The sequence below is a fragment of the Rhinolophus sinicus genome, chromosome 14 (assembly GCF_057876585.1).
Source record: "Rhinolophus sinicus isolate RSI-liver-muscle chromosome 14, RSI-T2T, whole genome shotgun sequence".
Taxonomy (NCBI): domain Eukaryota; kingdom Metazoa; phylum Chordata; class Mammalia; order Chiroptera; family Rhinolophidae; genus Rhinolophus; species Rhinolophus sinicus.
The window spans coordinates 27,958,653-27,983,594 of record NC_142514.1 but is presented as its reverse complement, the minus strand read 5'-3'; the positions used below and the strand labels follow the sequence as shown (position 1 = coordinate 27,983,594).

The 24,942-nt window shown below is 42.5% G+C and overlaps 2 protein-coding genes across 10 annotated transcripts in view; one reads left to right on the top strand and one right to left on the bottom strand.

Annotated features, from left to right (window-relative positions):
• Nucleotides 1-42: 42 nt before the first annotated feature.
• CAP1 (cyclase associated actin cytoskeleton regulatory protein 1) lies at nt 43-23,824 on the bottom strand. 9 transcript variants are annotated; one of them, XM_074334469.2, is made up of 13 exons: nt 23,779-23,824; nt 11,810-11,931; nt 11,086-11,189; nt 9,240-9,317; nt 7,349-7,492; nt 7,162-7,247; nt 5,724-5,829; nt 4,327-4,504; nt 2,774-2,958; nt 2,472-2,595; nt 2,252-2,334; nt 1,778-1,921; nt 43-1,193 (listed from the first exon to the last, which is right to left on the bottom strand). In XM_074334469.2, the coding sequence occupies exons 2-13, from the start codon at nt 11,919-11,921 to the stop codon at nt 1,110-1,112; spliced, it is 1,428 nt and encodes a 475-aa protein (XP_074190570.2). In that variant the 5' UTR covers nt 11,922-11,931; nt 23,779-23,824; the 3' UTR covers nt 43-1,109. The 9 variants fall into 9 exon arrangements, with proteins under 9 accessions (XP_074190570.2, XP_019592685.3, XP_074190571.2 ...); XM_019737126.3 differs by lacking the exon at nt 23,779-23,824 and adding an exon at nt 23,590-23,728 and having other exon boundaries at nt 11,810-11,934; XM_074334470.2 differs by lacking the exon at nt 23,779-23,824 and adding an exon at nt 23,590-23,728 and having other exon boundaries at nt 11,086-11,186; nt 11,810-11,934.
• MYCL (MYCL proto-oncogene, bHLH transcription factor) overlaps nt 23,772-24,942 on the top strand; it is an 84,439-nt gene continuing 83,268 nt past the window's right edge. The window contains exon 1 of the mRNA XM_074334475.2: nt 23,772-23,966. Within this exon, the coding sequence (XP_074190576.1) occupies nt 23,916-23,966 (51 nt within the window). The 5' untranslated portion in view covers nt 23,772-23,915. The remainder of the gene's footprint in view (nt 23,967-24,942) is intronic.

Sequence of the window (24,942 nt, the reverse complement as noted above, 5' to 3'; positions counted from 1 at the left end):
TCTTATATCTCTGTCCAGCAAATACTACAGGTAAATACCAAGCAAGTTTGGTATTAATTTTATTCTATTTTCTGTATAACTTTAAGTACATAAAGGTTTATTTCCACAGGCCTCAGGAAATGGGCAGAAGTCACAGGACAATCTCTCTTCCCACCAAAAAAATGTTGCATATTTTGGTGTTTGTCCTAGAGGGAAAAACTGAAATTTACATTAGCAATGCTGTGCAAGATTCTTACATAAGACCTAAAAGCAGTCTGCAGTGGAGATTTTAGTCCTTTGTTCAGGTGCCTGGACAGAAGCCAAAAGCTGATGAGCATAACAGGGCAAAGGAAACAGTGCAGATGGATGACAGGCACCTAACATGGAAAGAGGAAGGAATGCCAGATTCCTTGGAATGGTGTGTTATTTTTTTCTTTTTTAGTCATCTCTGTGGAAGGTGCTGGGCAGGGATCCCAGAGAAAAAAAAGGATCCAAGACGCCTTTAACTGGTCTGGGTGCAGGGCACTGCCACAGCAGCTGATACAGGAGAACCTACTATCTCAGGTTCAGGCAGAGCCAGGATGGAGTGCAGAATAAAAGGAATGCTATAGGAAACAGTTTTGCTTAGAATGCTAGCTGGATGGCCTAGCTTCAGCCTTTGGTCCAGTGCAACCCTTGCCTCACTTGTCAACAGTGAAAGATTAGTCTGGTTAGAAGAGTCAGCTGGAGTCACACCAGCTTCTGGTACCTTCATGCTCATTGTTAGAAAGAGAGTGACTTGTGTGAACTTTCTGAGCTGTTAATTCCTAGGGACCACTTTATTCTTCCCAAAGACTGTTGGTCAAAGGCTGAAAGCTAAAATACACCAGTCCTGAAGTTCCTTAATGGACTGGCAGTGCAGTTGAGCTGATATGGAAAAGCTGCGCCTTCCTGCAGAAGACCAACTGACCTGCTATCCCACCCCAAATCTCAGCCTGAGGTATATTTCAGTGAAGGCAGGTAGCTGTGCTTCTCAAAGCAGAGAAGCAGTTTAAGAGCAGAAAGGTAGAGGAAATCTAGAAAAGAACCGTCTCAATACAGATTTATCCCATGGTGTGAGGGAGAGGGCAAAGAACCCAGTGGCACTTCGCTTATCCAGCTATTTCTGTCACTGTGGTGACCAACTTCTGTCCATTCCATAGGGTCTTGAACTGCTCTGGGACAGGGAACTCATTCTGAAAATAAAGAAACAACAGGTGTAAATCTGAGCTAAAAAAATAAGTTGAGGTAAAATTCTACACTTTTCCAATGCTTGCTTCTACTAAACTTTGAAAGCAGGTAGGAAGTAGTGAGAGAGAAACTGAAGCCACCTGAAAAGGCATGACTATGTAACTGGCAGCACCCCATCTTCTACCACCTCCCCAACCACTGACACAACGAAGGAGTGCTGCAGCGTAGGAATGAGAACGGCCCCAACGCCAGACAGATGTCGGTTTGAATCTGTGCCCTACTGTTCACTGACCAGTGTGACCCTGGACATACTGTTAAGCCTATGAGGCGTAGATGAGAGTGTGGATGACTTCAGGGCACCAGCTCAACAGGGTGCTGTGACTCAGTGCCTGTACCTTTTTACTACCCTGAGCATCTGCTCAACCTAAGAAAGGCGGAAGCCACCCTCTGCTTCTGTGTGCTTGAGGCATGCACCACTGGATTTGATCCTCTCAGTGCAGAAAGCCCATCAACTAGCTTTGTCTATGCAGGAAGTCTTCAGTCCCTTCTGCTTTGGGGTCAATACTACTAAAGAGATCAAGACACTTACAAAGTCACCGCCTTCTGTAGGAATGAGGACATTCATCTCAGAAGATTTGGCACTGACTATCTCACACTCCAGGGAATTCTTACTCAGGTAAACGTGGCAGCCGTCTGTTTTGTTGATGGAAATGGTTGGCACTTTACCCATTACCTGCAGAGAACACCAAGAACACTAAGTCTTAGCAACTGGGGAGAACAACAGTAATTTGCAGGAAAAGCTTTCACTGCTTCACATGATTCAGCAACTGCATGACAAGCCACAGGTGCGCAACAGATACTGGATACTAGGGGCAGGATGGGATGGGATGGGTGCTGGAAAGAGCCGCTCTAGGAGCCAACTCCTCTCCTGCCACATCCAAAGCAGCTCAGTTTACAGACTTTGTAGAATCAGATTCCCACCACAGCAACATCTGTGGGTCGGCTGTGTCTCTTTCAATTAATTCCTCAGGGACCAAAGGAAGGAGCCAAGGTATCAAGTTACCTGAACTTTGACATCCCTACTATTGATTATCTCCACAATGCCCACCACGTCATCGAATACCAGCCCGAGTTTCTTACAGTTATCTAGGAGAAGAAAGGGAGGTCAACAGTGTAACTCGAAAGGAAAGTATTATATTTAGGAATCTTTAGGAATAGAGTAGGTATGGTTCCAGCCCTCTTAGGTTCTAGAACAGAGCATGCCCAAGACAATAAGAACTCACCTACTGTAATGGAGTTAATTTTACCCTTGATTTGCAATGTCGTGTTGACACACTTGTATATGTAAGCCACCTGTTTCAGCTCTGTGCCATCTATCATCAGGTTGGAAACATTCTCCTGATTTTCCTGTTAAAGAGATACACCTTTCAGGAATCTCATCACTAAGCACACACTACCCCCCAAAACAGGCTATCCCAAACTGTCATTCTTGCAATCTACGCAAGAACCCCGCATTCATTTGGCTGTGCTCCATCCAACCCCGTCCCCACTCCTTGTTCCCCCAGTCCTGCCGTTATTAACTCACCACTCTCCACTTCTTGCCCTCTAGTTCAAGTACAGCTGGCTCCTTCTTCGTGGCAGGTTTGGGGGATGGGCTGACTCCTGGTTTAGGTGCAGAGAATGGTTTGGGGCCACTTCGCACCGGACCGCTCTGAGACTTCAGGGCAGGGTTCTTGTGAGTCTTCATGTCATCGGAAACATGTTTCAGGGCTGTGAGAACAACAGCTGCCTTGCATCCGTCCTCAGCCCAGGGCTTTGGGCTGAGGCAATAACCAACTTCTGCTAGCAGAAGTTAGACTGACCCTTAAAAAAAATTCAAAGCCAAAACCCAGAGCCTCTGAGATGTTCTTTCACAAGCAGTTTTGGAGAAGCACTTTCATAATTTCTCTTCTACCCTAAGGTTAACTTATATAGTTCCATTCAAAAAAATAAAACATGGCATATGTGGGGGCAGGGATGGGTATATAAATCCACAGAAAAAGATCTAGAAGGACACATACCAAATATATACTCACAAAATAAGTATGTAGTTTTAAATGCAACAGAGGAAGAAAAAGTAACATGTAACAGTAAAGAAAATTTGTAAAAGAAAAAAACCTCACCCACAGCTAACCCAAATCAGTGTTAGCATTAGAAACTCTCCAATATTTTTTCTAGCAATAGTTGTTTTTATTTGGTTAAAACCATACACACTATTAAATTTGGTTTAACCGGCTAACACTTAATAAAAATGTTCTCATGTTAACCTACAGTTTCTAAAAATATCTTTTTTTTTTTAGGGAAAAGGTTCCATAATCCCCCTCAGGAGGCTGACCCCCTCCTTGCTCTTGAACATGGCCCAATCTATATAACCGATACTGAGTGGCCTTTTTAGTTCCACCATTCCTTGCAGTTGTAGTTTAAATACTAGATTTTTCTTAAACACTGCATGGTTCATTGTAGAAAAGGATTTAATGGCTGCATAGTATTTCGTCAAGAGGACATACTACAGTTAACCATTTATTTTATCGTTGGATATTTAGATGTCACACCATTTTTAGCTACTATAAATAACACTATAAAACTTGTTCTTTTAGATACTTTTATAGGTAGATTTCTAAAAGAGGGCTGTATAATTTAGCCTTCCGTCTGCTGTGTATAAGGGTGTCTACTCTCTCTATACCAACATTAGGTAACTCTTATGCAAATTTTCCACACAATGATCACATATCCTATGAGGAAGTTAATTCCCAACACAATGATGTCCCAAAGAGACCATGTAGTAATAGGGGAAAAGCTCTGGGGAAAACTGCTGGCACCATGCCTTGGCACAATAAGGTACACCATATATGCCACTTAATATTAAATCACTTTCCTATGGGGCAGAGGGGCTTCCCTCAACTATAAATCACCCATTTTCAATATCCATTTAAACCACCTTTGCTATCCCTTTGGGCAACTTGAAGGAATGTGACACCCAAATTAATTCTCCCCGCCACAAACCAGGGTTCTGGTTTCCAGACTGTCCAGTCTCTAGTTGCTAAGGCCTGGCCCAAACAACTTACACTACTAACTCTTCTTGCCAAAGTACTCACTTACCATGTGTGATGCTCTCCCCCTGGTTAATCTGTGCAAACAGTGTTGAGCGTGAAGCAGAGTCATCTGAGCCTGAACTGGTAGGCATTGGGGGAGGAGGTGGGCCTGGTGGTGGTGGGGGAGGGCCTGATCCAGCAGAGGGTCCAGATGGCAATCCACTCAGTTCTTTTGCCACAGGTCCCTGGAACAGTAAGTGCAGACAACAGTCACCCTCTCTTCCCCTCTATTCCATTCTCAATTGGGTCCTACGTGTGTGCAGGGCACACAGGGGACCTACTGTAGCCCTGACGCAGTGATCAATGCTTCCTTCTCACACCCAACTTGGCTTTATTCCTTCTCACCCTTTCCCAAGGATCCAACTCAGCTCCACTCTTCAACCTTCTCATTTCTCCTTTGGCCTCTACCTAATTCCAGCTTAAACCCATTCTTCTAAAAGTCTTAAGTGTGTCACCAGTACCTGAGACTGAACAAGCCCAAGACTGAGCTCATCATCTCCTGCCTGCTCCCCGACCTGTACAATCACCCCTTTGTCTCTATTTCAGTGAAAGACATTACCATCCAAGCTTGACTGTTCAATCTTGTTGAATCTTCAATCCCCTCAAGCTCACTAAATCTTTCTTTTATCTCGGTTTTTATCTTCTACAAATTCTTTGGTACCAGACTCTAGCACCATGAGCATTTCCAGAGGGTGAGCATGAGCCCTTATTCCTAACCTATAAAACTGAGGCTTTTTTAAGGACGAATCTGATCGTTATTACTCTCTTGCTCCAATGCCTATGACAGCTATCACCTATTATAAAGTCTAAAACTCTCAACTGATCTTCCTTCCCAGCCTTTTCTCTTAAAAATCTGACTATTTCTCCATACTGAATCCAGAGATGACCAATCTCTACATTTAATCTGCATTTACTTTGCTTAAGCTATGCCGTTTGCTGGTATCCCCATTGCTCCCACTTCTCACTGCCTTACACTTGCAAAATATCTCAGATCAGAGTATATCCCTTCAAAGTACGATCTCTCCCAGTGAGAATCACTCCTCTTTCTCATACTCCGTAGTGTTTATCTTTAATATAGTATTTAGCTAGGTGTTTTATATTGGGCTTGTGTATCTGTATTTTGAAACTTCAAGAGGGCTGGGATAATATACCTCATTCATCTGTCTCCCGTCAGCCTAATCAGTCCCTGACCCATGTTTACTAAAATAGAACAGAAATGAATATTCTTTCTCTGACCCTCACTTTCTTTACTCTTTCTTTTTTCCCTTTCCTTCTCCCCTTTTTCTTTCTATTCTCCATTGAAAAAGACTAGCATTCCTTCTTGGACCTTGGTAGTGCCAAAGTCTAAGAAACCTGTGGACCCCATCCTGGAGGAATAAAAGAAAGGAGGCAGGATTCACTGACCGTTTTGCTCCAGGTCAGTCCGGTGGTATGGAACTCCTTAATGTAAGCCTGCAGCTCTGTCCATATACTCAAGTAGGCTTTGACCCAGTCCACATGCTTCTTATCCCTGGTAGAATTAAAGAGGAACTCATCACAGGCAGCCCGGTGCATTCCAATAGTGATTCCAAAACACTTTCTACCTGTATGCTCACATCCTCCTGCCTGTGGTGTTTCTTAGGCTCTGCTCAATGCCAGCTTTTCTATTACCACTGAGCTTTTCTTCTTTTTAAAAACGTACTCCATTACCCTAATTAGACTCAAGTCCATTAGGACAGGGATTCCAGATTATATCACTTTCTCTTATAGCAGCATTCCTTAAACTTTTTCCATAGTAGACCTTAGGCAGAACTTAATACATAAAACTGATAAAAGCAGACATTCTGTGCATGAAGCCATAGCAGAGATCTCTTGAGCATCACTGTGGAACTCTAGGACTCCAAGAAACTCAACTGCCGCAGAGCACAGAGTACCTTGTGTCAAAATATGACCCGCACCAAAAAAATAAGAAGTAAAAAACTTCCCTTTAGGAAGAAATACTCAACATTAAGTGATAGAAACAGCGCTGCAGTGTGGTTGCAGTCTCCTTTCTTATACATTAGCTGGAAGACTTTATGGTTATTTAGCACAAGACCTAATTTCCTCAACTACAAAGTGATGGGGATATAATGGTGAGGTATAATGAAAACATTGTGATGCTAATTCCAGGTTGCTGGAATGATCAGGAGGGGCTTGGTATTCTGGGACATACTTCACACACATGAACGCTTACTCAGTCACAGAGTAGTTACTCAACAAATGCTGACTGATAACGAACAGAAGAAAGGAAGTTTGGGTAGCTTTGCAGCTAAGTAACAGCTACCTACCTACAGTCACTCCAGCTCAAATCCAGCAATGGAAAAGTCAGTTAGGACTGGTGGACATAGGTGGTTAGACATATAATGAATTCCTCACTTAATACCTAAGTTGGCCAGGCAGCTTTCCTCTCACTTTACCGACTACATCAATAGCCAAGGTAATTTCCCAGTAAATCTTACTGAATCTTTTGCCACTCGGCCACTTCGAAATTCTCAACAAAGGAACAAAATCTTGTCTAAACAGGGAAACTAAAAGGCATTAGTCCATTTTAACCTCCAGGAAAACCTCCTGAACTTGGAAGGTTAAACATCAGAAGACTAAAAGGGCCTCTACAAACCCTGGAAAAAAAGCAGAAATGGAAGCAGACACACTTCCTGCTTACAAATGCAGCTTGTATGGGCCAATCTCTCTCCAACTTTCCACAGGCAGCCCTAAGATAGCAGAACCAACACAGCAGCCAAGGGTAGCCTTAACCCCAAAGTGGTACTCCAGCAAGTATGCAGCTGGGTTTGTACTCTACCCCTTAAGGAACAGCTGGACTTACACATCTTTGTACTCCTTGAGGACTCGGTTTGTATAAAACATGGCAGCATCATTCATTTCTTTCACATAAGGACCAGGCTTGGGAGCCTAGAGAAAGAGAAGGTGTCAGTGTCTCAGAGCCTCTCCAGCCCTCTCTCCTTACCCTTTTCATCCTATCCCTTCCCTCCCATGGAAGTTGCGCTGCTTACCATAGCCACCCAACCCAGGGCCTGGATACTTTCACTGACAGCTGACAGGTGATTGAACAACTTGCTGCCACGGTTCTTCTCCCGAAAGGTTACCACTTCTTGGATCTGCTCTGAGATGGGTGCTAACAAATCAGAAAGCTTATTCTGGGAAAAGATGCAAGAAAAGATTCAAGTCAGAGTCTTTCTACAAAACACTTTGTATGTTGGTCAGCTCTGATCCTGAAGGCAAGAATTCTTTATGGACTACCATGAGTATCCAAATAAACTTTGTATCCGTCCTGCAGATTCATGAGCTAAAATACTGCTCATCATTTCTCTCTCCTCAGAGCTCCAACCCCTCAGGCTGGATTTTGTGGTTCTTCATGATCAGGACCCACACTCTAGCTATACCAGAAAATTCTACCACTTCAGCCACTTGTCTCTTTTCTGTCCCACTCATAGAAGATATCAGTTCATTTTTGGGCCTTTACTCATGATTGTCTCTTCTTTTTCCATCTACCCAAACACTCCTCATGCTTCATGAGGAACAGCCCTCCAACTGCAGTCACACAGGCCTCCTCCAGCATTTATTGTCAGCATAACCAATTTTGGCACACCGGCACAAACTATTAATGGACCCATGAGAATGTTTTTCTCATTAATTCTTCAAAGACAAGGGCTTTGTCTTAGCCCTCTTTTATAATCCTTATAGCCCTCACCACATTGCTAGCCATACAGCAGCTGCTGAGTAGAGATCTGTTGAATCAAATGCAATTAGGGGGTTTGAAATCTGAGCAGACAATGTAGCAAAATGGATGAATCTTATGTTTCTGTGTTTCCACCCTTCCTCCAAAGCTCAGTTTCCTGAACATCTCGATTCTCAGCTCTTAGCATGAAAACAGTCTAAAGCAGAGATTGGCAAACTTTCTATAAAGAGCCAGACAGTAAATATTTCAGGCTTTGCAAGCCATACAGTCTCTGTTGCAATTTCTCACTCTGCCATTGTAGTGTATAAAGCAGCAAGAGACAACGCTTAAAAGAATGGAATGGCTGTATTAAAAAAAAACCACCTCATTTACAAAACAGGTGGCAGGCCACATTTGGTCTGGGGGCTATCATCTACCAATCCCTAGTCTAAAGCAAAGGAAATGAATAGTGTCTCAGCTACCTGATTTGTTTTGGAGAAAAGGTTTAGACAAAATGCTTTAACCATTTAAGACAGATTAAGAGTTGGAGTCTAATATCTTTAACATCACCTTATGCTACTTTTACATTATTTAGGCATGCCGAGGGTCCAAGGATTTTAATATAGCATTAGCAGGAAGACTTGTTTGATTGCCCCTCTGTCTAGCAAAGCAAAAAGCAAAAAGAAGAAACAAAGCTAAAATCTTTGGCTCTGAGAAAAATCTAAATTCTCTCCAATTCATTTCACACCTTGGCAGCATAAAATCTGAGGTAGAGGTAGAGATAAAGGGAGATTCCCCCACCCACTGAAGGATGAGGGAAGAAGCAGTACTTGAGAAGTTTTCGGATCTCCACAGTAGCATTATTAAAGCTCACTCACGGTGAAGCAAAAGAACCACACTCTCTGTGACCCAAAGGGCTTATGGGATAATGTGATGAATTTAGCCTCAACCAAGAGGCTAAAAAAACGCTGATGACTAAGAGAAGCAGCAAAGTCCCATGGGTAACTACAGTCCTAAGTGAAACAACAGAAGAAAGGCCAGGAGAACCCAATACTCAGTGGCATGTTCCTATACTGACACTCTAAGTGTGACTCTACTCCTGGAACTTGGTGTGATCGTACATGAGCTTGGTGGGTCTATTTTTGCAAGTTGTCATAGCTTAGCAGAAACCTCCCAACTTGTCCTGAACATCAAACCGAAACAAAACCAACCAGTAGTGAACTTACACCTCCTGGCTGCTGGCACTGAGAGGCTGTAACCAAGAGAGCTCGCTCCAACTTCAGACCGGTGTGGACCATCTCCGCCTGCCGGAAAGAGAACAATCAGCTATCGATGACACATTACAACTGGAGAGGTCCTGATAAGAACAACCTGAAACCTCTACTTCCATGTACTCTAGTAGGAATCCAGGCACTTCATGTTGCTTTCCTCAGATATTCCAGATTATAGGGACTGAGAACAGAATTCCATATCCCACTGTTTCTACTGGATATGTATCAGGGATACACATCCAGGAAATTAGGATCATCAGGGCTAGCCTTAGAGGTCAAGTTAGCAACTGCACATGCAGTGTGACATGAAGTGCGCTCCTCCCCCTCATCACCAAAAAGACCTCTTTTCTCAAAAAAATAAAGACAGGAATAAAGGCAAAGGCCTAAAATTTTCAAGGTATTTACTCCTTTAGCTAAAAGCTATTACTCAAATGTTAGATCATGATCCATTCATAGGTAATTAATCAAATCAATGTAGTGAGCCATAACCACCAATACTTTATTAAATGAAATAACCAGCACTTTACTAAATGAAATAGAGCAATAAATAATGAGTGCAGCACATCAGCTTGAAATTATTTCCAAATAAAAAGTTTTTAAAAAGTACAATACAACTAATACAAAACACATTTTGTGAAACTTATCTGTTAAAAAGATGCATTTTCTTACTAAGGGTCACGGTCAAAAAAGTTTAAGAAACATGAGGCTATAAGAACTATTAAAATACAAAAATTCAAATGAAGTAATCTATTTTTTTCTGGATTTGCATTTTTAAGTACAAATGTGGTATGTTTTTAAATTTTTTTCAAATGTTACAGACTATATAAAGTAAAAATGCAAGCCCCAAGACAGTGTGGAACTATTGAAGTCCCAGTTCCACACTCTAGAGCAGGGGAGTCCAAACTTTTTTCAACGTTTTTTACCAAGGGCCATATGTGGTAAAATACACAAACAGCTGGGCCAGTCACTCGAGGTGAAGTACGTATTGCCTCATCTGGTTTATTTAAGTAAACTAAATATATTTTTGGAATTTGCTGCGGGCCAATAAAAAGTGGATTGCAGGCCGCAGTTGGCCCGCGGGCTGCAGTTTGGACACCCCTGCTCTAGAGCTAACACCACTGCCAACAAATGGTATATAAGAGGTTAAAAGTAGATCTTTCAAAGTAACCAGTCTTGCTGGAGGGACAGGAAGATCCTAAACATGGTTATTACTCCTCAACAATCAATAAGAAGACCAGCAGGAAGATTTTGGGGCCCAAAGAGAGAGCCCAAAATATATACATGAGTGTGGGGTAGTGGTGACGATGTGGGTGGCAGCACATGAAGGAAGGTGGGTGGAAAGGCAGCAGCACATGAAGGGAGGTGGGTGGAGAGGCATCTGTCACTGCCTACTTCATATTCTTGCTGTGGGCTAAGTGTAAAAATAACTCATATTAGCATAACCAATAACTATGAAGTACAGTTTTATAAATGCTAAGTCACAATAATGACTCTTTTGAACAAGCCACCCTAAGCATGGTTATATAACACGTTGGGATGAGACTGGTAGCATGTCCTCACTACAAAGATGAACCGAGTCATATTTTATGCAAGTTAAAAAAAGACCACACAGGATATGTGATAAAAGCAGGGGACCTGGAAAAATCTGAGGAACCGCTCCAGTGCCTGGACTGAACTCCAGGCAGAAGTTGGCGGGAAAGGAGCCAGAAGCCTCTTAAGGAGCTCTTAACCCAAGGGTGAGTAGGAGTTGAAGAAAGCCACCAGTCCTTAAAAGAGGGGGAAAAGGGCCAAACATCCTTACATGTTTCTGCACATCTCCTCCAATCTCTTTACTGATCTTCAAGTACTCCGCCACAGGACCAGCAAGCAGTGAGTCAAATGCTTGCACATAGGGAACTGCTCCTGCTGAAGACAGATACATCACAAAGAACCAGTCACGCATCAGAAAGTGATTTGTTAAAAGGCACTTGTATATGAAAGTGGAAAGGGATGGCTATACAGTAAACAGAATACTGGAACATGAGCTAGGAAACCTAGGTTCTAGTTCTACTGCCACCGCTAACTGGTTGTATGACCCTGACTTAAGTCCCTTTCCCTCTGAGCTTAATTTTCTTTATAAAATGAAAATAAACAGAATGATCCCCCAAGGTTCCTTTTAGCTCTAACATTCTATGATTCAATTGGTGCATATGCAAAATGGCCAATTTGCCAATCATTTAGAGGAAATTTTAATATCACTTGTCATTTGACTTACACTGGAGTCATTTTGGTAAAGAAAGAACAGGAAACAGCACACAAGCAGGAAGTTCTTGTGTTAAAATAACTTAACCACAGGCCTCCCTGCACAAGTCACTTCCTCCCTTATCTGTTCAGAGCAATTCAATTTACAGGCGATGAACTTTCTAGATTAAGCATTTTTTGGAAGTTAGCTTCAAAGGAGAGAATACATTGTGAGAGAAAAAATTCTAGGCCGAGACACTGAGTCTTCATTCAAAGTATTCTGCTGGGCTGCATATACTGCTTACCTTTCGTAGCACTGTCTCCATACCCACAGTGCATGTCAGAGGCATGGGATACTGCCTCCAGGCGGCCCACTGCCCTCTCCAATCTTTCTACCAGATTTTGCATGTCAGCCATAATGTACCACCTGCTGAAACAGATCAAATGTCATTTGTTATTTTAATATTACATGGTACCTAAGGAGAAAAGACAGAATACTCTAGAGGGTGAAGAGGATGCCAACTCTGAGGAACAGAATCATTTAATAATAAAATAAGATGGAAAACACTCTAGCATATTTGCAAAATCATAGAGACCTCATTAAGCAAGAGAACTACCCAGGAAAAGGTGTTCACTGAAAGCAAATGCTTCCTCATTCAAATACGTGCTGAATATTTATGATACCACGAAACATCATAATTTAGAATTTATGAAGTGTAGTAACATACATTGTCTTAGATTGTGCCTTCCAACAACTATTCAGGGATGGAAAGATAATTATTACACTCTTAGAGATAGGAAACTTAACGTTAGTGAAGTTAAATGATTTAACTACAGTCACATAATTAGGTAATAGGGAAGCCAGTACTCAAAGTCAAGTCTGGCTCTAAGTTCAGTGTTTTTTCCTGTAATATCCTGCATATGAATGCCCAAAACCAAGATAAATAGAATATTTATCAGGCCCTCAATAACTTACAGTCTACTATAGGAGACTCAACATCTACAACTATAAAACAAATAGAAAATAAATACTGCAGATAGAGTAACACAGGATTTCAGAGCGGGGGAGAACATGCCAGCTGGAAGGATCAGATAAGGACAGCACGAGAAACTGCCATTTGAGCCAGGCTTCAAATGAGGATGGTAGGAAGGGTCTGGATATGCAGTAGGGAAGAGTGGACACATCCAGAAGAGCTTCTTCCAGATCTTTCCCAAGTACTAATTTATCTCACTCAGTGTCTAATATCCTAAAGAACGTAAGCTCCACCAGAGAATGGACCTTTCTCTGGCTTGTTCCCTATTATGCTCTATCATCTAGAGCACTCTCTGACATTTAGAAGAGGTTCAATAAATATTTATGAAATTGAATGTCAACTGTAATTTAAAAATTTCGTATTATATTATATTACATAAAGTTAATGAACCTGAAGTATAGCAAACCAAAACTCCAAAGGGACAAGTGTTCTGAAAGCTGCCCATAAATAAGTGTTAACTGTTATCAATATACATCTACATAAAATGCTTGAGACCACAAGTGAGCTCATAAAAATCAGTGAAATTTCAACCAACCCTTGACTTGGAGAGATTCCATTTCAAAGCATTAATTAGTTCAGGTAACTGAAACCAAATGAACTCAATTCCCTTGAAGCTGCCTAAAATGACCATAGCAATTACAATTCCCCCAAAGATGACGACGTGCCAGAATATCTCAACTCAACACATTGTTCTCCCTGTGGAAGAGATAAGCAGCACACAAGATAAAGTATCCCTATCCATTCTTTTCTGTGTATGGGCTCTGGTCTTTCTGGGCCTGGTGACTTGCCAGAGAATGTTGTTTAAAAGAGAATCAAAGAAAAAAAATGAGAATGCGAACCAAATAAACCTTTCCATTCCGTGTCCTGGAGACATGGCAGCAGCCTCTACGTCTCTGCTCTGCTCACAAATGGAGCAGACTAGAAGCAGCCAATATACTATTCTCGCTTATGTTATGCCACCATCACCTGAGTCCCCAAATTGCTGCCCATTCTGGGTACTAACTAGGGACAAACTTACATATAAGTCATCACACTTGATAAATCCCAGGGGAAAAGACAGTGAGTGAATGCAATAAACTCCCAAGCTATCTTCCATTAATAGACACCGCCCGTTCTGTTATAAAACATGTCCCTTCATACACAATGACTGCTATGGGTTGAGACAAGTGTTAACGTGAAAACACAGTACAGGTATCTCTAAAGACTGCCAGGGTTGGTGAACACTTACCAATATTAAAAGCTTAACACAGCTTCACGGGATTTTGGTTCCTTTTCCCTATTTCACTTGTACTTGAAAGCTTTCATTGCTAAGCAAGCTATAGTTCTGCTGTCTAACTTAAGCAAAACAGAGACAATACAGCTATCATTTATAGCTAGTCTCATTCTACCACTAATGGAATATAGAACAGTTCCTAGCTTTTTTGTTTTTGGTGGGGGTGGGATGAAATGTGAGATGCTATGGGAAAGGATGCCCAGAACTGAAGGCACCAAAAGACACCTTGTCTTATTGTCGACACACACATATTCACATTCTTTAGGTGATCGTGTCCACTCCCAAACCTTCCTTTCTACCATCATCGCAGTACCATCCAATCTGCTTGCCAAGTGGTACCACCACAATCACCTATAGACTAACAACTCCCGGAGCAGTAGATCCAACTCAGGGCATTCTTCTGGGATTCAGAATTTTAGATCCAGCTTCCACTTAGACATCTCTACCTGGACGTCTCAAAAGCATCTCAAATTGAAATGTCCAATACAGAACTCATCATTTTCCCACCCTCCATCCCCACCTGTCTCAGTAATCCAGCACTATCATCAATCACCAGATTGACCAAGCCAGTAACCTAGAAATGGTTAAGCAGTGAAGTATAGTGGTTAAGATCATGGTATTTAGAGAAGTCACACAGATTGGGGGTTTTAATAACAGCACTCACTGGCTCTGTAACTATAAATGTTACCAAATGTTCTGGGCCTCAGCTTCCTTATCTGTGTAATGGGGACAACAGTACAAAATCCAAAGGGCTGCACAAGAATCAAGAGGAAATACATGTAGAAGTATATGGCTCAGTCCTGAAAAACTATGAAGGATTCCATATATGTTAACTCAATTATCTTCTTCCTTACTCCCCCCAAATCTAATCAGTCATCAAAATCCATAGGCTCTATCTTATATAGCTCTTGAATAGCTGCCCCTTGCCTTCATCCTCACTGACAAAAATTAGGTCTTTATGACTTTGCCTAGATTACTGCAATAACCTCCTGGCTAGTCTCCCCTAATTTCACTAATAGAACCTCCTTATCCATATTACCACAGTGACCCTTCTCAAATGCAAAGGTAATTATGATCATCTTTGCTTCCCCTTCCCAATCTGTCCCATCTCAGAACTCCTACTGTCTTTTAAGACTCAGCTAAGGTGCTGCCTTCTCCAGAAAGCCTTTCCAGTTTGGTCTGCTTTTCTTTCTCAATCTGCCCCCCTTCCCAGAACTCCTCTTTTCCATTAAGTCTCAGCCAAGGTGTCACTCCCTAAGAAGCATGTCCAGTATGTGCTCCCACAACATTGTGCTCTTTCCTCTACCGCACATTTAACACACTGGTTTAAAATCACCTATTTAACAGTCAACAGGCAATTAGCCACCCTAAGGCAGGGACTCTCTCTTCTTTTTGTAATTCCAGTACTGTATCTGTAGTAGGCGCTATAAATACAGTAGGTCGATAAGGGTCCCTGAAAAAGAAATAAGGGCCTTCGCCCTCTCTCCACTCAACACAAGACTAGTTGTCTCCTCTCTCTGACAAATCTGGGAAAAGTTTGGTTTTTTTCCTCTTTCTTTTTCTTTTTTGCTTATTTATAGGATCTTACAAACATTCCCACCTTTCAAATAAATGCTGCCGTCTTGGGCACAAATCACATTGACACAGGGATCTTTAAACCAAGTACCATAAGGAAAATAAGCTTGTTTATTAGGTTATATAACATTAATTAAAAACAATACTCTCTTATCATTTCAAGTGCTTTACATCACCAAGCAGTGGCTTCTTCTGAGACTTTAAAGTATTTCTGTGAGGTATGTTATGAAGATATTGATCCCCATCTTTAGAATGAAGAAACTGACAGAAGTTAAAAAAGGTTGCCCAGTGTCAGCCAGTGGGGAAGAGCACCTGGACGTGAGCACACATTTTCTGAATCCTCGTCTGAAGCTCTTCCCACCACTGCATTTGAGCCCCAGGGCTTTCAAACACTCAAGTGACTGTGGTTCATCAGAGCATCCAGCCCAGTGTCTGCTGAGCACAGCACTGTGGATTCAAGTTCTCTTTATGGTGTCTTTAGTTACATTAGCAGTTTTCAATTTTCTCCATAGAGGCTAATACTTTTTCACATTCAGGCTGGATGACACGTTTGGAAGGCAAATGTTTAAAATAAGGGTTTTCCCAAAGAATACAGAACTGCCAGAGCAGAAAACTCTGCCTAATCTTGTTTCTTGCCATTTCTGATTGACAATAGCCAAGATCTGTATGTAAGCCTCCCTAAATAAATGTACAAATTCCCAACTATTTAAACAGTCATCACAAAAGCTTCAGCGAGAAAGACAACCCCAATTACACAAATCTAAATAAAATTAGGATTCAGGAGATCAAGGTTTGAGTCCCAACCCTGCCATGTATTAAGTGTATAACTTTAGGGCAGTCATTCAGTAGATTCTCACCCAGCACACAGAGATGTTAAGGATTAAAGGAGTACATTTTATAAATGAGTAGTCACTTTGGGAGCCTTAAAATGCAGTTCAAATGTAAAATGTTATCAGTGCATACTGTATGCTAAAATATAGGCCTCTAGAAAGATGGAAATTTATCCATCCCTCCCACCCCGACCTCCAGCCCCATTAATTCACAGCACCTAGACAACCTGGCACACAGAAGATGCTCACAAAATGAAAGTACTTAGCATTGTGGCAGCTACAGAAGATACAGAAGACACGTGGTCCCTGTCCTCCAGAAGCTTTCATTCTTATTGGGAAGGCCAAGGCAGACTAAAAACTGAAGACTATATTTTTAAAAATTCTGTTAGAGATTACCTAACTTCACTTGGATCAGGGAAAGTTAAAGTATCAGCCTTTATACTAAACCTTTTTCTTTGCAGAATGTTGTATGGTTCTGAATTATATAGTATAAATGACTATGTGGTCTCAGAGTTCAGAAGAAATCAATGAGGACTGGAGGTGATCTGGTTTCAGGAAGGAAGTGGGGCATGTTGGTGGAAAAAGGTAAAAGGAAAAAGAGAAGACATCCCAGAGCAATCAGAAGCAAAGAGGAGAGACCAAAGAGGCTATGTACAGAAAGTACGAGTAAGTTAGCCCACAGAGCCTGCAGCATGAAGTATCACGGGAAATAAGGCTGGATAAGCAAGACAGGCTAGGTTAATGGAGCTGCACTGGAAGCCAGACAGTATCTGAATTTGATGTTGTGATAAATATGAAGCCATCCAGGGGTTTTGAGTGAAGGAATAATGTGATGAAAGCAAAAATTTTACAAGTACTATCTGATAAACAGAATGGCATTTGGGAAAAAAGGGAATTTATTAGGGTCTAGGTTAGGTTGAAGCTGTTGTTCATCTAACTGTAAAATAAGAGGACTACTGCAAAAAATATTCTTTACATTTCAAAGGAAAAAAAATCCATAACATCTAGTGTCTAAGCAGATCTAGAAACCAAATGAAAAGAATCAACCTACAAATAATCAATTTTAGGCAACGAAGTGACCAGCCTCTGAATTAAGTGCTGTGGAAATACAAAAGAACGGTGAAATAGTTTTTCTGCTCAAAGGGAGTCTAGCAGGAGAAACAAAGCTACCTTCCACTGAATCTCTGGTTCTCAGGATAAGGAGGGAGTGTAGAAATTATCTTGTAAAAACACCATCAGATGCCAGAACAGACCTTTCGACATTCTCCGCAATTAGCAAGGTAGCCTCTGTTCAAATACCTTCAGGGTGGAGAACCCAAGGCTTCTGGAGGCAGCCCATTCCATTCAGACAGCTCAAAGTATTCAAAGTTCTTCCTTATATGGAGGCAAAATCAGCTTCCCTGCAGTTTCCACCCACTGATCTTGGTTCTGCTCTTAGAGGTCACACAAAACAAGTGTGCATTAAACACAGAACAAGTACTAACTGTGTGGTGCTGACTATTGAGGAGTACAGCATTCAGAAGGGACTCCGGAGTTGCAAATCCAGTAGCCTAAAAGAATGATGAGACTATAGGCAGAAACATGTTCTGCAATGTTCCAGTTAGGGCAAGAAGATGAAGTCAGTTTTGGATCTGCAGAGTGTGAAGAGAAGACGAAGCTTCTAATTGGAAATATCCAGTAAGTGGTTAGAAGTAAAGCTTAGGGAAGGATCAAGGCTAGAGATCAATGTTTGCAAGGCACTAGCAAAGAAATGTCATCAAGTCACAAGAGTGGATAGGCTGTGGGAGGGGTATCATGCAAAGCAAAATGAAACTAGGAGCTTGATTCTCCAGCAATTTCTTTTGCAGTTTAAAACAAAGAAAAATCAGAAATGGCAATGGATTCCTGTCAAAACTACTTCATACTCTCATCATTCTAACAACTCAAACAACCCAATTCCTTCTGCCCATTCAAGGAAGTGGTTCGGAAGTAAATGGAACCCGGTTACTCCTGCAGTTCTTGTCCCATCGCACCAGGTAATTAAGACAGTGGTACGAATTCCTACTTGAGTAGGAAGGAAGTTGCTACGCTTAAAATGTTTTCTACTTTGTTTGGTAGTTGTTCCTCTAAGTAATACCCTTAAATAAAATGGAAAAGAAATCAAGTATACAAGTCAGCCTGTATACTACGGTAACCCAACTGATCTGCTTCAAAATGTTTCTCTTGGCCTTGACTTTGTAATTCTCTTCCTGAGATGTTATCCGAAGAAAGTAATCCCAATGCGGGAAAAGTGATATGTGGGAAGGTGTTCACTGCAATGTTAGGTTAGACTTCTGATTATAGGGGAATAGCTAAAGGCACTGCAGAAAAAGACTTGAAGAAAACACAAAATTTAAAGTACTTATCACACAGAGTGATGGGATTTTGGACAATTTCCCCCTCTATTTCCCAAATTTTCTTTACCAAAGTTATATAATTTCTTTATAACGAAAACAAAACAAAACAGCTCCACTAGGATATATCTCTTAAGCTACCACTGAGCTATAAGGCATTAGTTCTACTCCTAACAACATAGAAATTCTCATCATTAGGCTCTAACATGTCACAAAGCAAAACCTAGACGTGATAATAGGAGATACTTACAAATTGGCTGTTTTAACCCAGAAACCAAAGAACAGATACCACTTTGCCCCAGTAAAGATGCCATCTAAATCTAACCCAAATCAGGAGCCACTGTTCTTCCTCCAGCATTTGGTTTCGCTGATGAAACCAATGACATTTAGTGCCTGAGTCACTGCCACCTGAGGTTTAGATTAAAAGAGAAAGAAAAGACTATCTTCCAGGGAGGGAAAGAATCCAAGTCAGTATCAGCACTAGGCTCCTGTTCCCTCCTTAAACACGGTCCTCTATCTGAAACTCCAGGAGTGAGTAAAGGTAGTAATGGTGTACGAGTTGCAGTCAGACTTGGGAACTAGCTGTTTCAATGGTCTGGGGCAAACAGATAACTTTGTGTGCCCATGGGTTCTCCTCTCTCTTACATTCAAGGAATATTATGAAGACTAACTCCATCAGAGCATTCAGCAGGCATCTTTGACACTATATAAGGAAAAACTGCATTGGCTGATTTCAGCTGGGCAGTCGCTTTAAACAGAACATTTCCCATTCTCATGCAGAAAGATAGATTCAAGGATGCCATTTGTCCCTAGCCATGATTCAGCTACAACTAGATGTATAAAAAGATCTCTGACTGTTAAGTCTATAATTAACTTAAGTATAGGAATTTTTGTGACTTCTGGAGGAAGAAACCAAAAAACACAGAAACAAACAAACAAAAAAAAGCAAGCTCATTCCTTCCATGAAACATTTCAACTATAACTATTTTCCAGCTGGATGGAAAAGTTTCATACGACAAGGTTTGGTAATACAAGGCAAATAAAGCTGCATTGTAGCTGAGGAATATTTTTAGAGTTAAGATTATTTTATGGGGTTTACATGATGGTATATCAAGAAGAAATAGTTCCATGGTGGATGCTATAGCTGCATTAATTTAAAGATGATAAAACTATAATAATTTAACCAATCAAAATAAACGTTGAATACCAATATCATAAACTATATGCAATTTAAAATAAATGATAATTCCTGTCCACTAAATCAAGCTGCCTAAATGCAGGCAACAGGAACAAAACAGGAATTTATAGAGCCCCAGTGTCGGGGACATAGAAACCTGCTGAGTTGCACTGTCAACACAAAGCTTTCGTCTAGTGAGTGCCTAACCAGTAGTATTTCTCTAAGATCACATCCCCTGAGGAGAAAAACAAAAACAAAAAAGAAAGAAAAAAAAAGGCAAGTCTTTCAAGGAACACCCAGGAATTCCTTGAATAAGCATTTCTTCTTGTATCAAGAAAACGCAATGCAGGGTACCCAGTGCTTCTCATGTGCCATACACTGCTAAGCATGGCCATGGACCCTGCCCTCAGAGAATTTAGTTGGGAGAGATAAGACATTGCTGCACAATCATAGCTATATTATCTGATGCAGTGGTTCTCAATCAGGGACAATTCTGTCCTCCAAGGAACATCTGGCAATGTCTAGAGACATTTTTGGTTGTCACAATTGAGGGAGTGCTACTGGCATCTAATGGGTAGAGGCCAGGGATACTGCTAAAATCCTACACTGCACAGGACAACCCCACAACAAAAAATTATCCGGCTCACAATGTCAACTGTGCCAAGGTTGAGAAACCCTGTTCTAATGTAATAAGGTGCAAAAGGGAAGCACAAGAGATACAAATAAAATGCTAATGTAGCAGTTTAGGACTTTCTAAATTACAACGTCAATCTGTACCATCCACTGAAAACTAATTAAGATAAGGGTCTGATTGCGGAGAATTTTTTAAATTGCACAATGGAGTTTAGACTTGATTATTTGGGAATATGAAGCCAGTAAAGGAGTAATGAGATGAAAATAGTTCTTTGTAAAAGATAAGATTAGTTGTGGTACACAAGTTGAAGTATAGGCATGAAAGTCAGGTTAGCAGAAAATAAAGAAACTAATGATAATTCAAAGGAATAATCACTAAGACTGGGTAAGATTTGGCTTGAGGATCCTCAGATTTCAAATCTCAGGATTAAATTTCAAACCAGAGGGTTCAACTTCCAATGACACTTTGCATTTGCTCACTTAAGTAAAATGAATCTTTGAGTCCCAATGCTTCACAGAAAACTGAAAGGAGGAAGTCACTTTTTAAAGACTTAGTCCCTGGTTACAAAAATAATTGCAACTAAACAAATGTATGTATAACCAAGAAAAGGGGTGAGGAAAAGATCACCGCTCAGATTGCAAACAAAAAATTTTACAAACTAAACAACTAACATCCCTCAAAGCAAAAATACACTCACTCTGAATCTTAACAATACCATCATTTTCCATTTGCATGACAGGTTGTATTTCACAAAGTACTTTTCACTGCTGCCATTTTATTTAAACTCTTCTGAGACGTTAATTATGTCCATCTAATTGGTAATGTATTTCGGGGAAAGAAAAAGGCAGGAAATATTTACAGAAGTTTATTTATGTTGGAATGCAGCAACTCAAACAATAAGTAAACTGCTAACCACAGAGTAATAACCAAATGCACTCAAACAAGGCATCAAAAGCCCTTCACAACCTGGCAGCCGTCTACCTTTTTTCTGGTTTTATCTTCTGCCACAAACTCCAGGCTCTGGTACTTCATTAAACAACATAAGCACTCTAGGGCATCCACATCTTTGCTCTTGCTGTTTCCACTAGTTGGGATACATTAGACATCTTTGCCTAGATGTGCTGCAAACACCTTGAACTAAGTATGTCCAAAATTCATTTTCTTTCCGAGCCACCTCCCTCCAACTCCCCCCTCCCTCTCACAGTATGTATCTTGGTGAATGGTACCACCCAAGTTCCTTGAGCCAGAAAACCAGGCAATCATCCTAGACTACTTTTTCTTCCTCCCCATAAACAATGAGCCTCCTCTTCAATGGATTCCATCTTTTTAATATTGCTCAAATCTGATTCCTCCTCTTTCCCACTGTCTGTCTCAGTTCAAGCCATCAATATGGCAACAGCTTCCCAACACCGTTCTATTTCCTCACCTGTCCCTTCCCACTTGACAGACCGAACTTTCTAAAACACATCTGACTACATCGTTTTTCCTACACAAAACCCTTTAAAGCCTCCCCATAGCTTTCAGGATAAAATCCAAAGTCCTTCGCATGGTTTATAGGGTCCTCCATATTTGACCCCCAACACTTCCCATTTCCTTCACTTCTCCAAGCATTACTAGAATTCCAGCCACACTGAACTAGTCAGGGTCTTTCACAAGTCCAGCTCTCCATGTCCTTGCACTGTCTTTGCTCGGAAATCCCTTTTCCAGATTCACCATATGGCTAAATAGATCCTGCAAGATTTAGCCTCCGATTTCCTCCTCAAAGCCTGAAAACCTGATGCAGGTATTCCGCCTGTTGTCTCATAGCCCTCACTGTGCTCACAGGGCACTGTGACACTGTAAGCCATCGCTGCTTTACTTGTCCACTCCCGCCTCCACTCCATGAGAACTGCATTCTCAGCCACCAGGGCCAAGTGCCTCATTTAATGTGCCTTACACATATTAAGGGTTTAAGAAATAATTGGTGGATGATAAATGTGCTGAGCTGCCCTGTTTTTCACTTGAACAGGGATCCCTACAAAGAACGTCAACTAACACAGTTCTGATATTAACCACCTCTGCCTTAAAATGTCATCCTCTCTCTATTCATCCTTCAAAATTTATCTTAAACTTGCTTCTGCAGAAGGGATTTTCCTGAGCCCCTTGCTACACACTTCCATAGCACCCTGTGTTCTCTCCTAACACTCCCATTTATGAGGACTTCTTAAACGTCCTTGCAAACACTGTTAGCTCCATGAGGGCAGGGTTTAGCTGGTTTTGTTTCAAAACTGCTTTCCCTGGATGTGGCAGAGTGCCTGAGACAGAATAAACACAAATGTATACTGAATTTTATCCTGTGCAGTGAGTAGATTTGCACTTAAAAGATGAGCAAAATAAGTCTCAAAGATGTTACACATGGCATCTATGTTACAAATACTCAGCAGTGGAGCCAGACCAAACCTGAGCCATCTGATTTCAGGTGCAGAAATATGCCAAACATTCAATAAAGTTAACTTGGCTTTTCAGAGTAAGAGCGATAGACTAGGAGGAAGGGGAAGCTATCGGAATGCAAATATAACGACCTGCCCTTCTCTTTTTAAAGTCTCTCCCCTACCCCCGGCATTCCAAACAGGCTGCATTATTTAAAAAAAATAAAGTTCTAAGCAGCGAGTGGCCTTTAACTTGTAGATGCTCAAGAGAGGACACCAACCGGAAGACCGCTCCAAGGTAGAGTGGTTCCCGGGAAACGAATGTGGGAAGGATCTGGGGCTGATAACCTAAGGAACTGAAATCATGATTCCGATTCTTCATGATTCACTCGCTCTATCTTAGACCAGTCTCTTCTCTACGGAGATCAATCCGTGCAATGGGGGCGAGATGGGGATAGGGAAGACTAAAGTCTCGGAGGTTCCTTTCAGTCAGGGCACCTTAAGAATCATCCCTCCGCTGAGGCTGATACCAGGACTGAGAAATCCAGTGGAGGGGCCTCCCCCAGGAGAGCCAGGCTCAGTTGGTCACCCCCGCCCCACCTCAAGAGACCGCGCCCAGGATCCCAGGTCGGCCTGAGGGCCTCGGCCCCAGCCCCCTCAGCAGGGTTCACCACACGCGCATAGGCCAGAAAGGCCATTAACAACGCTAGGGGCCAGAGGGCTGAGGAGGGGACCCCAGTCCCCATCCCGCCGTACAGCCTCACCTCAGAGTTCTGCCTCACCTCGGGACTGCGAACAGCCGCTCTCCACTTCCGGCAAGAACCGCCCAGCAATCTTCGCGCGACCCACTTCCGGGCCCTCACTGGGCGCGGCCCCCCCACCGGAAATGAACGGCCGGCTGAAGCGCCAGGCTAGGGGAGGGCCCGGGAGAAAGTCCGCCCGCCCCGCTCGCGACTCCGCCTCCTACTCACCAGGCCGGAGAGACTCCGCGCGAGCACGGAGGACACCTGGGAAAGAGCCCCGCCCCCTGGTCAGGAGCGACCCTGGAGGCGTGCTCAAGGTTAGCCACGCCCACTGTCAACTGTAGGAGCCGGAATCGCTGGGGCCAATGAAGAGACGAAATTACTGGCTAAGCTCCACCTCCGGAGAAAGAGGACAGGTGAGTGGCTAACTCTCCTATCAGTTTTGTGTCAATGGCAAAGGCCCGTCCTTTTTCACAGCAGTCCGGAAGGGGATATTGGAAGGGCCGACTGGCAGGTTCTACTAAGGGCGCGAGTTCCCTGCGGCAGTCAACTATCTGTGGGGATGGAGGCTAAGCTCCGCCCCTCTCTGGGGGAGCGTACCTCGGTTTCTCTGTTTGTGAGTTGGGAAGGCCGTTGGCTGGACCAGTATTCTGGGTGTGGGGAGGGGGGTCGGTGAGGGCGCGTGGGCCCAGTCCCGCGTTTCTGGGCCTCCCCGCCGCCGCCGCCCTGCTCGTTCTGCACGCGGCTGGGAAGGTGGAAGTTCGCCCTATTTCCTGTTTGTTCTGTGCACTGTGTGACCATAGATGGTCAGGTCTGGGGCCGCGCGAAAGCCTCCGCCCCTCGGTTTTGGAGTCCTTCCTCTGGGCGCCCAGGGTGTGGTCTTTGAGAATGAGGAGGAATTAGAGAAGATCCTGCTCAACTCCGCTAAAACCTAGCTTCTGTGGCAGCAACGCCCCGGGCTGGGTGTGCCCAGCCGGCTGCTACTCAGTTCAAAGGAGGTACCACACGGTAGCTGCAGACCGCGGGGGATACTTTGCTTCGGGGCTCCACACCTGGACATCAGAGTTTTGTTCCCTCAAAGCTTACACTTTCCAACCAGTGATTATCCTCCCACAAAGATTTATTTCCAGAAAAAATTGGCAAGTGCTACAGTTCCCACCCTTTCTGCTGAAGGGCTGTGACAGTTCCAAGCTTCAAGTTTGAATGCAGGCGTTATATGCCAGAGTCACTCGTTCACCAAATACAGTTCTTATAATAAGAGCTACCATTTACTGGGCGCTGAGTACATGCCAGGCCTGTATTTCAAGCTTCAAGCACATTTTCATTTAATCCTAATAGGAACTCTCTGTGGTAGGTACCATTAGGGCCTCCAGTTTTCAGATGAAGAAGCTG

Coding starts and splice junctions, on each gene's coding strand:
- CAP1 (XM_074334469.2), bottom strand. CDS start 11,921: ATGGCTGACATGCAAAATCTGGTAGAAAGATTGGAGAGGGCAGTGGGC. Junction 7,493..9,239: donor AGTGCCAGCAGCCAGGAGGT/GTAAGTTCACTA, acceptor ATCTTTTCCCAG/AATAAGCTTTCTGATTTGTT. Junction 5,830..7,161: donor CTCAAGGAGTACAAAGATGT/GTAAGTCCAGCT, acceptor TAATTCTACCAG/GGATAAGAAGCATGTGGACT.